Source organism: Patella vulgata, chromosome 3, assembly GCF_932274485.2.
Source record: "Patella vulgata chromosome 3, xgPatVulg1.2, whole genome shotgun sequence".
Taxonomy (NCBI): domain Eukaryota; kingdom Metazoa; phylum Mollusca; class Gastropoda; family Patellidae; genus Patella; species Patella vulgata.
Window position 1 is genome coordinate 86823165 of NC_065881.2, and position 15129 is coordinate 86838293.

Here is a 15129-nt window from a genome sequence, read left to right on the forward strand (position 1 = left end):
GTGATAATTCTCAATAGCTTTATTACCGGAAATTAAAAAGAAACAACGAAATTCAACATACACATCCCATTGAAGCCTTTGGCAGGACCCGGTTTGTTTACATCGATTTTAGTGGACAACGATTCCAAAACTTCTAAAAGAAACGGTCTAGCCATTATATTATTAAATTTGTATTGTATACATTTGATAGTGGGACCGTTGATGACGTGATTGTAACAAGAGATGTTACATAATTTAAAACAATGTAACACGTGTTAGGACACACCATGCAGAGAGATGGCAACCAAATTCGAGGTCCATCAATACAAAAATACATTAGTAGATTATACCAATCGGATTTCTCAGCATCAAAGAAGTACCCGGTGTTAGGGAATAGTAAGGATACATAAAGAATCTCCTACCAGTCTTTTTTGATATCAAAAAATATCAACACAAGTTGATAAAGTAACAAAAAACGAGACTCTGCCGATTTTTTTTTTTTACTTATCAACAAGTGTTGATATTTTTTGATATCAAAAAAGACGAGTAGGAGATTTTATTTATCACCCAATCCCTTCTTACATGCACAAATAGATAAATATAATTCTTTGGTGTAGATTTCACTTTTATTGAACATTACGGCGTAGTGATACATCATTTATTGACAGCAATTCAACCATTGCAAAGTCCTTTATATTACCCAGTGTTTCCATCAAGCTCAATTGAATAACAATAGTTCATTTTTAATAAAAAAAAAAGGTACTTTTAATAAGAAATGAACTGTTCTTTGAAAATAAAAAAAGTAGTTCCTTTTCAACTGACCAATCAAATTCATGTAGATTATGAAATGTATCACACAAGCGATATCTACTGTAGAATGTATTATTGGTTTATAAAGTATATTATACACATCACAACCATTGGGATATGTCAAACCCAGAGACGTTCCAGAATCCGGTATGTAGGAAGAGTAAGCATGTTGTCGAGTATAGACACCATCCACCGGGGGATTTGTCAAAACCAGAACCAAAGGCGTATCCAGTGTTCGGAAAGAGTAAGCATGGGACTACTGTATATCATATACAATACGAACAAAGTATGAAAGTGAAAGTAAGATTTGCCCGTAGTATACACGACTGTTTTGATATTCTCTCAGTGTATTCATCTTAAATTCCATATGGTGTGCCATCTAGTAGTTCTAGTGATACGAAAAACCTAAGTTTCGTGTACATGTTCAAATTATCTTGGCATTTTAAATTCGGTTGTAGCGCCGCTGCACGGGCACAATGTGGGGCATAACAAACAGCTTGGCCAACGTCCGTCTTATAGCCCAATCAGTGCAGAAAAGTAGGACGTTAAACCTCATGCTATTTCATTTCCTTTCTGCTATCGATGGATAGGAGTATATCATGCCAGTTTGTAGATATGTACAGATGGACCAGGAAAATACTTCCATATTTCTTTCGTGTTACATGCGCGGGGCGGGGGGCAGTGAGACTGGTCATCACAGTTCAGACCAGCACCTGCAGCCAGCAATGGGATTCTCAGATTTTAGTTTCTGTTTAATGCGGCCGCGACGAAGTCTCTGGGGACTACACCAAACCACTAATGCATGCGGCAATCTGATGATTACCCGTTGCTCCAATGTATGCCCCCCCCCCCCGACAAAATCCTGGATCCGGGCCTGGTGTCATGCTTGGAGTTATCGCCCATTAGTCCTGCCCCACCCCAACCTCCACATTTGAGACAGTATTAGCCAGTGCAAATAATTTCACGCGTGTCATAATATACACCCCTAGACCAGTTGAATAACAACATAACGCTTAGATTGATAGACGGATGGTTTATGTTCATGTATATAAAACAACTACATAAAGAATGTGGCTAACTCATAAAAGTTACTAAAAAATAAGAAAATAATAAAAAAAAATGTGCCTAAAACTAAAACATAAAAGTTACTTAAAAATTAGAAAATAAAAAACTAAAAAATAAATGTGGTTAAAACATAAAAGTTACCCTTGAATGAACCTGTTCATGACCAGATCAGATCACCGATCTTTATTTACTGATGTTCAACATACATTGTAGGTTAAATGAGCTTCAGATATAATATATGGAAACATTATGATTGAAAGATTCACTACTTCATATGTTGATTTCAAACATATGTTGATTTCAAACATCGAAGATACGTACGGGGGTTGGATGGCAGAATGGTTAGCGTGCGCGCGCTGTATCATAAAGTCTGTCATAGAGTCGACTGGCGTGGTTTCGAATCCCCGGTTGTACGTGGCAAGGAGTAGGGTCGCCTGTCCAACCACTGTTTATTTTGCTTATAGTATAGAGTCCAAGATCCAAACCAAAACATCATCCAAAATATGCCAATTTGATGTCACCAAATGTGGCAAAGTGTCATTAAAGGCATATATACACCAATGTACAGTATATTGTACAGTACAGTAAGTAGTAGGGGTCAATGTCTTATTTAAACATATGTTATTGTTCTAAAGACACAAAGGCACAACGTTTACAACTTAAAACCCCATCTTCATTTTATACAGGTATATAAAATATAATCTTAATCGAATACATTACATTTGTAATCAAATCTTTTTTTGCATTTCTGAGTATCAAAAGAAAATAATATAGTAAGTGTAGAAAATTCTGTGAAATTTACTTTCATCATAATTTCAAAGTACACTATCAAATTATTTCAATTTAATTGCATCACGAATCCTTTCAGACCACGTGTGCTTATTAGATTACCTGTACACTATATAATCTCAAATGGATATAATATTAAATTCCAGATAGTAGAAGAATACGGTGTTGGTAGGCTACTATTTAAGTGAAGAAAAATAGCATATTTAGGTAACATACATTATGCAAGAGCCAAACATGCCTATTACAGCTCTATCTTCAGGCCTGAATTGTTATTTAAATTATTGATTAGATATTGATTAAATTATATTCAACTCTCGATGTCATCACTATCCTGTGATATTTAACGGATTGGAATACATTTTATGACAAATAACTTAATCTAGATATGAATTTTATCGTAGTAATGATGATCGAGGCCAGCCTTAAATTCAAAGGCTAATATCTGGGTTTAATTTGACAGAATTTTTTTCAGCATATTTTCTTTACGTTATCTAGTTTTTAACTATTATAGCGAGAACGTCAGTTCTTTATTTAATCTCCCATAATGGCTCTTTAAAGAAGCATTATGTAAGATTTAGATAGCGAACGGGTCCTTCTTGCTATAATAGTTCAAAAATAGGTAATGAATATTTTGAATATTTCATTCAAATTACATTATTGTGAGCGAACATATCACTGTTTGAAGTTTTGACATGGCATAAATTTTCATTATCGTAACAACGCTTATGGTTATAAGAGACATAGATTCGCCTCGCCTTTTTTAAATTAAATCATCAAATGATCACACCTATCTAATCTACTTAAAATTCAAAATCGGAGCCACCGAGTAGCTAAGATAGTTGATCATGGGCTTGGCATGTTGATACATGTTTAAATAATAGTTTATATAACATTTGAATCCATAAGATTAAACTCTTACCTAATTCATCTTTAAACGTGTAACATAAAGTTCAGGGCGTACATATATCATTTAAAGATACATTACGTAAGATTTAGATAAAGAGCTAGCCATTCTTGGTATAATAGTTCGAAAATAGATGATGTAAAATGAATAATTTGAAAATTTCATTCAAATTACTCTATTGCGAGCGACGATATTAGCCTTTGAAAGTTTGACAAGACGTGTGCAATAATTTCAACCACGTACAGGTTGTTCGAAGCCCACTCGACAAACCTCGGCAGATTCCGTTACTCTACATCTAGCCTCGGCTGTATGACGGTAAGTGATATGTACCTACGCCTATACAATTGCGATGCGGCACCGGTTTACTTATTAGGAAAACTTGCCGCTTTTAAAAAGAAGTTATCAAAATTGCGTCGTTCGATGCGTGTGTAGAATTTCAGTGCAAAGTTGTCCTTGTTTGAAGAAAATCGGATAACCTTCAAAGAAAAACAGCTTCAGACTGAAATATTTGTATGATAAAACATTCTTCAAAGACGTCGTCATGGGCAACGCCGTTGGTAATCCGGAAACTTGAAAGTAGTTCCAATGGCGAACTTCGTCATACATCCGAGGCTAGATGTAGGGTACTGGAATCTGCTGAGGTTTGCCGAGTGGTTCGAAGCCAAATCTCGCTCAGCCATTATTAGCTTAAATCAAAATATGGCTGAACTATTTACAATCCTTGAAGGAGGAATTGTGAATATTATCATCACAAGTACTAAAATAACCAACTATGACCCTTAATTTTACATTAAGATACAACAAATATCCACTTAATATTAATATTTGGTTGGTATTTGGTCAAAACAAACTGATTATAAACTTTCGTGCATCTGTTGAAGTTACATCAAAACAATCTGAACAAGGCACATCATAACAAATATCACAGAAACTGGAAAAAAATAAATGCAATTTGCATTACAATAATATAATGAACAGATAATTATATTCTTATATCGTACCTGTCACTGTCACAGTATTTGAACCCATAGCTAATTAATATTTCATCGTGCCTATCACCACCACACTATTTGAACCAATAGCTAATTATATTTCATCGTACCTATCATCGTCAAAGTATATTGTTATGTATTTAAAATATGCTATGTTATACTACGTTCTGTATTGTGCATTTAATTATGCTTATACCCATTTCTTCATTTATATTAGCTATGTAGATGGTTTTGCATAGGAAAAAGGTCCATACAAAATACAAACAGTAATCAACTACATTAATTCATTTGACCGAGGTTTAAAATCCTGCCAAGTGTTAGGGTTTTTTAAGTCTATTATCCAAGTGATAGGACGCAAATTCTAATGGTTTATTTTCTAATGATTATGATGATGCCTTAAAATGTGGTCACGCTCGGACTATTGTTAACAGGATATATTTCTGATCAAAACACCATCTCTAATATTTAATAATGAACATCTTTATCATTGTAAAATAAAAGGGAGGCAGGTACAATTATTATAAAGCAAGGGCATTAACTCTGTCAATAATTTTCGTCATAACATAATCTTCTGTATTTTTTCTATTTATCTGATGACGTTTTACTCCACATCTACGGAACAGCTATTATTTAGAACATATTTATTCTGTTACATAATAGTTTATATATTTTAGCTGACGGAGTTTATACCCCGCGTGTGACGCCCGACTCTAATTTCAAACTTATTAAGCTGCACTATTTACAAGTTCTAAACTGAATAGAAGATGCACAAACCTTGTATGTTCCGCCCATTTGAGCCACCTGTTGGTCCATCACCACATTCAACGACAGCTTTTCCTGACGTACATCCAACACCAGTACCAGTAAATCGTGACGTACAATCAGCTGTAGAGTTAGCACCTTTGGGGCATTTAAAATCGTGAAACCCCAGCGGCGTAATACTAGGAAAAGGTCTCTCATTAACCCCCACAGCTTGGTGGAATCCCAGCTGTCGACATACGGCATCCCCTTCGGTCTTTGTAATTCCATCAGCACAGATGGCATAGAACTTGTTATATTTGTACTGTACAACATCTCCCTTTTTTAGAACACTACCGTAACTTCCAACTAGTTTCACTGCAATCACAAAACAATTCTAACATTGAGAGTATGTCTAAAACTTTGATAGAGCCGGAAATTACACCTTAAAAGATTCCGTAAAGAATAACATCAAACTGACATGGAATAGGATTAAAGTCCCATATTGCTGCATCAAACCGACTAATAGTTTTGCCCTGATACTAGCGCTACTACAACCTAATCTTATTTCGTATTCCAACTGCCACATGCTCTTTTACATTCACACCAGGCCCTCCGTCACTAACGAGGAATACCATGAAGGAAAATCTTTAAGCACTTCCTCCGTGGCGCCAAGAGACCCAATATAGTAATCTCTAATAATGATACCGAGCGCTATTATTTCTACGAAATATTTTTAAATATATAATTCAAATATCAAAAACATATATAATTCAATTTAGATCTTAACATAGTAGCTAGCTTTATGTATATATGCATATACGTGCGTTTGTTCGGTGTTTTATGCATGTTATGGTAGTAAATGTGATTGATGTATTTGCATATACCCTGTGTGCACTCGCGTGATTTATGTTTTCGTATGCTTTGTTTGGGATACTAAAGTGATTGGGAATTCTATGCTGTGCTTTTTGGTACAAATATGATTTGGGAATTTTATGCTATGTTTGTAGTACTAATGTTTGATTTATGTATTTGTATGCTTTGGCTTTGATACTATAACTTGATTTATGTTTTCATTGTGGTACTTATGTGTTTTCGGTACTTGTATGCTATGTTTTTGGCACTGAAAGTGGTTTATGTATTTGTATACTATGTTTGTGGTACTAAAAGTGTGTGTGTGAAATAGCTTTATTTAACGTCCGCTTCCACCGAAGTGATATCGCAGACAAGTACTAAAAGTAAAGTGTTTTTTTATTTGTATGCTGCTCCCCGGGGGCGTTTGTATCCAATACAAATTATCTAATTTTCGTGTACACTAACCTTTTCCGTGACAATAAACAGAGAGATATTTCTGTTGAACTGGTGATGTTTTTGTCGTTGCATTCTCTGGTTGAAGACGTGGGAAACTAGGGTACTGCTGATTAGTAGAGACATCCCACCAGTATGTAGCAGAAGTTTCACCCATCTGGTAAGGTAGACCACCATGAAAACCAAGACTATTACATGCAGCTTCAGCCATATTATTTGGATCTGCTCCATTAGAATCAATTACATAACCTGTGTTACCATCCTTCATCACCTGGACATATCCGTAGTTAGATCCACCACCAGATAAAGAGTATTTAAAAGCTGAAATGAATATGATTTACAACAATTAGTATAGACGTTAGACGGGGCACGTCTTGGTTAAACTAACATTAACCGATTTATAATTAACAATATTATATCCGTAGTTGGTCCCATAAGAGAGAGAGGGAGAGAGAGAGGGGGAGAGAGAGGGCGCATTAACATGAAGTCTAAAAGTTCATAATATTATAATACTGGCGTTAAAAGTGTTTTATGCCCACGTGTGTATTTTCACACATACGTCACCCACGAGTTCAATATAAATGACACTCAGTATAACTCGTGGTATACTATACAGAACATAAATAATAGAAACAAAATGAAACGGGGTTTAGCGTCCTACTTTTCACCTAATAAAGACGGTCATACACTATCCAGTGGGGTATGCGTGCAATGTTGCTCGTGCAGAGACGTCCTAACCTACTCTTAAAGCTAAGCCAACGTGTCACGCGGTCCAAAACAGGACCTGGGCAGTGTACGTGGCTGTTATACTCATTCGGAACCAATTAGAATCAACGGAATATAAATTTATATTTGTCACAAACTGACTTATAGAAACACATAAGATATATAGCATTTAAAGAAAATTTCTTTAATGGTATTTTCATTTATAACAGACTTAATCACATGCAAAAAATGCAGTCCAGTAATTTCACTGCCATAAAATATCTTACTATCATTGTAGCAATAGGCGATGGCTTGATGATCCGAACTACAGTTAAACTTGGTTCCATCTGTTGAAAACTGGCAGGATTTTAGGTTGTTCTCCTTTCCAGTACAATTAACATCATATATCCACGTCACGTCAATAAAACTCATGAATCTAGTTATGGCCTTGGCATGTGTTGAAGTGGTTCCACAGATAACTTTAGCCGCATTATCATCCCACCGATCTACACAGATAGACCCCCAGATACCATGATACATGACTTCAACGCCGCCCCATTCTATAGGACCATTGAAGTTATTAATTCGTGTTACTCCATCTTCTGAAATAATCATTGTTCAATATGTTATCTTGTGTCAGGGGCGTGGTGCGGGAGAGGAGATGGGGTGGCAGTCCCCACAGTGTCACAGGGCAATATTAAGCTGTGTGGAACATGCTGGAGTCGATTTGTAGCATATCTGACCTGCGGTATATGTTTGACACTGGTTGGGCATCATAATTATGATTAGAATGTTGAAACCCGCATTGAAACCGCGTGATTTTTTGCCATTTACGACGGACGCAAAAATTCAAAGGGGAACAAAAACTAAAAACCATGACGCAAAGCTCGACACTGCGACCCTCTGCCTTGTGTAATAGCCAAAAGGCACCCCACCCCCAATGTAATACAGATGTTAACAGGTTTGTATTGTGTAGTCATTGCATGCAGAAGATTTTACTGATGTTGTATTATTATACAGAAAGATTTTACTGATGTTGTATTATTATACAGAAAGATTTTACTGATGTTGTATTATTATACAGAAAGAAAAATGTTAAGCATCCCATGTATTTTTCACGATAAACTTGTCTTGCGTGATTTATCGCTGAGACCCTGATAATATAATTCGGAAAAACAATGATGCTGTGGCGACCCTGCCGTGGCCTGCAAAAAGGTCCTGACCATAATTTGTTAGAGCTTGTTTCGGACAACTTGGGGTGACGAGTACAGGCATTGAACCTACATGTACACACTCTGACTCAATTAGATGCATTTCGTCATAGAAATGGCAGCAGTTGCCATTGAGCAGATCAGACGACGTACTAGAGGAGTGAGACGACTGGTGGAAGCTGTCATCCGAGCATGTGGTGGGTTTGCCCACTATTGATGATTTGTGTCATCAATGTCATTTGTGGAATCTAAATGACATTTTTCATCTTCATTCACGATGTTAAATTGTGTTTCTGACTCTGTACCTTCATATACTGTGACTCCTTTTTGGCTCAAATACAGCATCTTGAAATTATTTAAAAAATCATGATTTAAAACTCAAGATTGGAAAAACTCTGCATGCTTTCTTATTGTCAAAGATCTATTTTTTGCAAACCACATTTGTTTTGCTGGGATTATGTTTTCGGGGTTTCAACACCAAACCTCGTAAGACAAGCCATTGTGAGGTATACATAGGGGGCTTAACTTCTTTCTTTGTGTATATTATGTGCAATTCGACAATTCGCTCTATTGTCTGTTTACTCATGATGTAGAAGCCAAACATTGTAAAGGTAAAGAGTTCTATTTGGGGGAAAATTGTCAAAATCGTCCAGGCTGTGATTTCGTTTTTAAAACAGACGTTAACTTACCAGTAGAGTTAGAATCAGGTTGGCATAATACAGATGCTCCTATTTCATTTGGACAAAACTGTTTTGTAGTGGAAGGACAATCTCTTAATCTACTTTCTGTACCAACACAATTAAACGATTTCTTTAGGGTGTCTTTATAAGCAGTTCGAATATCGTGCAAATTGGATGGCGATGGAAATAGAGCGCCGTTTTCACCAAAACCCATATCCCGGCACACTACTTTGGCGGTGTTTTCATTAAAACCATCGGCACATAAAGTCATAGTTTCGCCTTGATCATCATAAACTTTAACAACTCCATATCCAATGGGCATCCTGCTGACTGAAGATTTAAAAACGTACACATTTTAAATAAGATTTTTATAAATGAATTAGTACTCATGTCACTAGCATATCTTCTAATATATATCAGGTGTCACTGATATATCGTATAATGTACATCCTGTATCAATATAGTATATATTATAATGTACATCCTGTGTCGTCACTTGCATATTTTATACTGTACATCATTTGTCACTGGCATATCTTATAATGTGCATTCTATGTCACTATATATTCTGATGTAAATTATATAGTTATTCTAACAATTAAAGTGTTATGAGGTGTTCAGATATGTCAATCATAAAGACAACCGACCAGCAAGGTTTAACCAGTGCTTATTTTAAGAAGCATGAATTACATTTTAACAAATAAAAATTACCTGTCTTCACCTAATATTAGTATGAATAGCTGGACTCACCTTTATCGGTTATAGTAAGATCTCCCTCACATGTGGCTTGAGCAACAGGGTAGCTATTAGTACAACTAGCTGAAGCTGGAACTGTTGGACAATCGCTAAGAAGAGACTCACTGCCAGTACAATCATAGATTGTGTTCATCATCGTATCGTTGCGGATACTAGATGAAGAGGATATTCGCCCGCTCTTGTAACCAAACTCTTTACAAAATACCTGGGCTGTTGCGTCTGTGAAACCTTCCTGACAAACTGTCTGGTATTCCTTCAGGATAGCATTGTAGACAGATACATGTCCATTACTTCCTCTATTATATCTATTTGTAAATTTAACTGAAATTATAAATCCTGATCGTAAACAAAACAAATTTGATATAACGTGTAAACATAGTCGAGGTATATTAAGTTTCGCTCATAGCACACTGTATGGCGTATGCACGTTTTCATTAGCCCAATCGGAGCAGAACAGTAAACCCAATCTCATAATCTCATTTCATTTTCCGCTCCAAAGTTATAATTAGTTTACTGACCCACTAAATCACTATACATCAAGATTTAATATCCAGCTTTTACAGGCAATAATCCCGAATCCCCTCCGCACCCCACCCGCGACGATCTGCCCCAGCGTTCTAGTTACCCAACTAATGTGTGTAGTAAGGTCATTAGAACCACCCGATCTGGGGCAGAGCTCTAGCTACCCAACTGATCAACACTTCGAGCATATTATTTGATTACACTAAAGATCTGTACGCTCTTGGTGTCTAGTGTTCTAAAGGATGTGTGGATCTTTTATCATTTTGAAATAGAAGAGGAGAGACAGGGTTTAACGTCTACTCGACACAAACTAGGTCATTTTCAATTTTATTTTAATAGTACGCTTGCGCGTAGGGGTCTTTAGCAGTGTGAGAAACAGGTAGAACGAGGATATTCATCATGTTGGTCAGCGTGGGCAGGCGACCACACTCCTTGCCATGCAGATGCCGGGGTTCGATACCACGATACGTAACTCAACGTCAGGTCTTATACCTATGGTTTGCGCAATACCCCCCCCCCCCACATAAACAAACTCAAAACTTTCGCCGGCAACACCGGGACCTCCGGGTAACCGAGCCAGAGCCTTATCCACTGAGACACCACGATTGGGAATTATATACTGAACCATAGGCTAACCTGGCCTCATGTCTCTATTGCTAGATCTGGTGAAATTAAGAGTGACGATTAAATAATTATTTACCATTTTTAAAACAATATATTGTTGTGAACAATTTTGTTTCACATGTTTCAGTCTCTAACCATCCTGTATTACTACACCCCATCAAGCTAACATCGTCTGGACTACACGTTATGTTGGATTTCCAATATCCTATTGACTGATCTATCATAACATTTGAGATACCAGCCGATATATAACCCAACTCCTTACATACTAAATCTCCTGCTAGTGACTCCAGGAAATATGGTGTTACATCACAAAGGTATTTCCAAACACCGTTACGGTTCACTTGTATGGCCCCTTCATTGGCATTAAAGCCACCAATTAAACGGACTTGTTTTTCTGTAAAAGTGTAAAAAGTAGAACAAAAATACACATTAGAACAATAAATGTTATAAATAGATGAGCTCTATTTACTAGTCTTAATCCAAATACTGGGTTTATTGTCAACAAAGTTCAGGGCATCATCTAATAAAGATTATCCCGTCTTAAATGAAAATAACACTTCCTTCTTGCTCGTAACAATCTGATTAAAATACAGATCTATAAGGTTTTTTTATACTTCCGATGGCTTCACTGCTCAAAGATCTGACCAGTTGTAGTGGGAGTTCGAGCCAGGGCTCATACGAGCGGCTATTGACCTATGACATCACACATTTGATTATCAATCAACGTTGATGTTTCTAGCAGGATACCCACAGTTCCTTGCATAGTACGGTTAATCCATCACATCAACAAGAACGCGGATTATATAACAACACCTCCAGATCCTAATTAAAGACAAGTTAAACGAAATGTTGAACTATAAAAAAGCGAAACAAAATAGGATCTGTGTTTTAATCAGAAGACAAGTAAAACGAAATTTTGAACTATAAAACAAAAACAAAACGAAATTGGACCTGTGTTTTAATCAGATTGAGCTTGTAAGATATCTGGGTAATAATTCAAATTCGCGATTGGGCAATTTTGGACACGTTGTGTTTTGCAAGGATGTTGTTGTATTTACGTTAATACTCTAACGCGTGCAATTTAAATCATAAGATATGTCAGTTAGAGAATTGGCGTTGCAAGGAGTCGCGGGTTTCTCCACCCCCGCTCACTTCTAAAGACTCCTTCGCTTATGTAAATTATTGAAATAACATTGTACAGTGTTAGTCCCGGAGAGGCATAGTTTGTATTAATTGGGCGTTTTAACCCCATTCTATCTTTCCAATATTTCATACAGATATATTTTGTCCAACCGGATGGTCAGAATGGTTGAGGCGATTTAATGTGCGAATCCTGAACATATTCAAAATACTTATCTATATCTATGTCATTGAGTCAATTACGGTTAGTTCTAAAAGTTAAGACCCGCAACATAATGATTTGGTCAAAGGTCACGAGATGTAAACAGGGCTAACGCTAACCCTAACCCTTAACCTACAATCTCCTCCAAGCGTGCCCCATTTACATCTGACGACCTTGACGAAATCTGAAGTGGACCTTAACTATGAGAATTTGCCGTCAATAGACGTGACAAGATCTCGTGGGTTTCTAGGTGTCCCACCCACTGCTAAATATCCCTAAGCTTAGCAAATTATTAAAAAAATAGAATAATCTTATTCTATGTTAGTCCCAAAATAACCTAGTTTGTGTAGACCTTACGGTAAACCTCATTTTCTCATTTTTATATCAATATCAATCAATAAATTATAGTTAATACAAACAATAATTCGGGATAGATTGAATTGAGTTACAGGTGTTGGTATTTTGGTCGTGAATATTACGTACAATTCAATCAATTAGGTGAAATAAAATGGAGTATCTATTTGAATTACTCATGTCGTAATTGCCGGATTAATAATATCATTGTTTTGAAAAGGAAACGAAATGTAATCAAATGTATTTATGTCTTACTTTTCAGTTCCATCGTGGCTAACGAAACGAGATTATTAAGGGCGTATCACAAATATATGACATGGAATGGAGTTCAACAAAATTGACAATATCTGACGATAAATGCGAGACCTGTGCCCTTTGGAATTAAACAATTTGGTGAAATAAAATGGGATTTTATGTCCTACCTTTCTGTTCCATTTTAGTTAGTGAAGACGTGGATATTAATTATGAATCAATTATGTGAAATGAAGTGGGGTTTAGCAACATGACGAAGCGTTTAATGTAATGACAATATCTGATGATAAATACTGGCTTGTGCCCCTTGATTACAATAACAGCCTTGAGACAGGAATTATCAATGTGTTGATCTGTTGCATGTCTTAAAGTTACGACCATACTGGGTCCGATAATCGAGAATGCAACGAAGCAACATGTCTTGTTACCTGGCTACTACCTACGTGACTAATAATGAGTGCAGGTAGACCACGGCACACATAAACAAGACATGCAAACGCCATACAGTGTGCTAGGAGGAAACTTTTGCCAGGACAGCGGCGCTAGGCCTACTCATATATCGAATTCCAACTACCAAGGGTTCTTTTAAATGCAGGCCAATGTGTCCCATAAGTTTTCCATTGTCAGACCCATTCTTCTGTATCACTGACATGGGGGAACCACGTCGGAAAACCCGATGAACTGTCGCGACCACCGTCGGGATCGAAGACGGGACGTCCAGGTTACCGAATCGACGTATTAATAGAGCAAACAGGTATACTAACTTACCGTTAGCCGCATTTACAGGTATAATGAACAGCGCCAATACAGGTAAAAGACAGGTAAAATTAATTAACATCTTGATCCACGACGTAACTTAAAATACAAATAAAAATATCAAAATGAATTAAAAAATGGCCGACTATTTTCACAGCGATATATTATAACGTCTAGTTATCTCGAATCATTTTCCATTTATTGATTCCGAAAGCTAGTAATCTCTCAATTTATAATCACTTGTGAATAATCGCAAGACACGTTGTTACACATAGACATTATCATGTTGCAATATTTGTTAATAAACGATTTCCAGACAGGTGTGTTATGTACTTTTACACTCACGCACTCTATCCTTTATGACTAAATTAGGTCGGTTGGTGTTTTGTCCCCCCAGCCGTGTTAACATTGTATAGCGTATGTGACTATAGGCTAGGTTACAGAAGACGGCAGCTCTATTGATCATGTAAAACTGAGTAAGCGCTATTGAGATATGTAGGGCAATCAAGTCTATTTATAGATTTCATATACACATCACTCGCACCTACGATACGTCACGATGATCGACATTATCGGTGTATGCAATAGATGTAGTTACTATCTTGCACTATTTTCTTAGTAAATGTGAGTGCCCCCGGTTTTATCGTAGTCATTTGAATTGAATGTAAGTCCTAGGCGGGGGTGTTGTTCATGTTTGAAAACTATTTATTAAATTGAATGTGAGTACCAACCGGGCCATATTATGCAACTGATACGTGCCAATTAAGCCACGCCCATACCACTAACCTGGTCATCTATTCATGAAGCCACACCCCCTTACAATACCGTGATTCGATAACTAAAGCTTTGGAGCGTTTTTATTTCTTTTTTTTATTTACGAAGGTTTACAAGCATGTTAAGCACATTCATATTTAAATTTAAATAACAATACGTTAATTAAAAATATTATTTATGACAGCCAAAAGCTACTGAAAAGTGGGAAGACATTTTAGATATACAGTACTGGCCAAATTAATAGCAATTTTTTCTAAAAACGTTGCAGAATTAACTCACTAAAATTGAAGTATGAATAAAATCATACACCGTGAATATATTGAACTGAATATTCTTACACATAACCATATTGACATCTACTTCACATTGATTGCATGGTTGGTCGACGCAATGCCGTGTAGGGCCTATAGATAAAGTTGCGACATCTGTGAAGCCAGGAATTTCATATGACGTCATGCAAACTTATTATCTATTTATATGACCTATTATATTGTTGGATGTCATAGATTTCAGCGAATAAGTGTCTATAGGACATAAAACATACACTTTTTAAACGAAAAGTATA

The 15129-nt window shown here is 36.4% G+C and overlaps 1 protein-coding gene across 2 annotated transcripts; it reads right to left on the minus strand.

Annotated features, from left to right (window-relative positions):
- Positions 1–1807: 1807 nt before the first annotated feature.
- Positions 1808–14154, minus strand: LOC126814982 (scavenger receptor cysteine-rich type 1 protein M160). Of its 2 annotated transcripts, XM_050540482.2 has the most exons (9): positions 14136–14154; positions 13803–13889; positions 11160–11480; positions 9932–10258; positions 9191–9511; positions 7578–7892; positions 6598–6906; positions 5314–5655; positions 1808–4478 (listed from the first exon to the last, which is right to left on the minus strand). In XM_050540482.2, the coding sequence occupies exons 2-9, from the start codon at positions 13870–13872 to the stop codon at positions 4429–4431; spliced, it is 2055 nt and encodes a 684-aa protein (XP_050396439.1). In that variant the 5' UTR covers positions 13873–13889; positions 14136–14154; the 3' UTR covers positions 1808–4428. The 2 variants fall into 2 exon arrangements, with proteins under 2 accessions (XP_050396439.1, XP_050396440.1); XM_050540483.2 differs by lacking the exon at positions 14136–14154 and having other exon boundaries at positions 13803–14111.
- Between the last annotated feature and the right edge of the window lie 975 nt (positions 14155–15129).

Excerpts from the sequence above, each read along its gene's own strand:
- LOC126814982 (XM_050540482.2), bottom strand. The coding sequence starts at position 13,872 with ATGTTAATTAATTTTACCTGTCTTTTACCTGTATTGGCGCTGTTCATT. Across the intron at positions 9,512-9,931 it reads TCTTACTATAACCGATAAAG|TCAGCAGGATGCCCATTGGA; the intron begins GTGAGTCCAGCT and ends TTAAATCTTCAG. Across the intron at positions 4,479-5,313 it reads AAATGGGCGGAACATACAAG|TTTCTGTGATATTTGTTATG; the intron begins GTTTGTGCATCT and ends ATTTTTTTCCAG.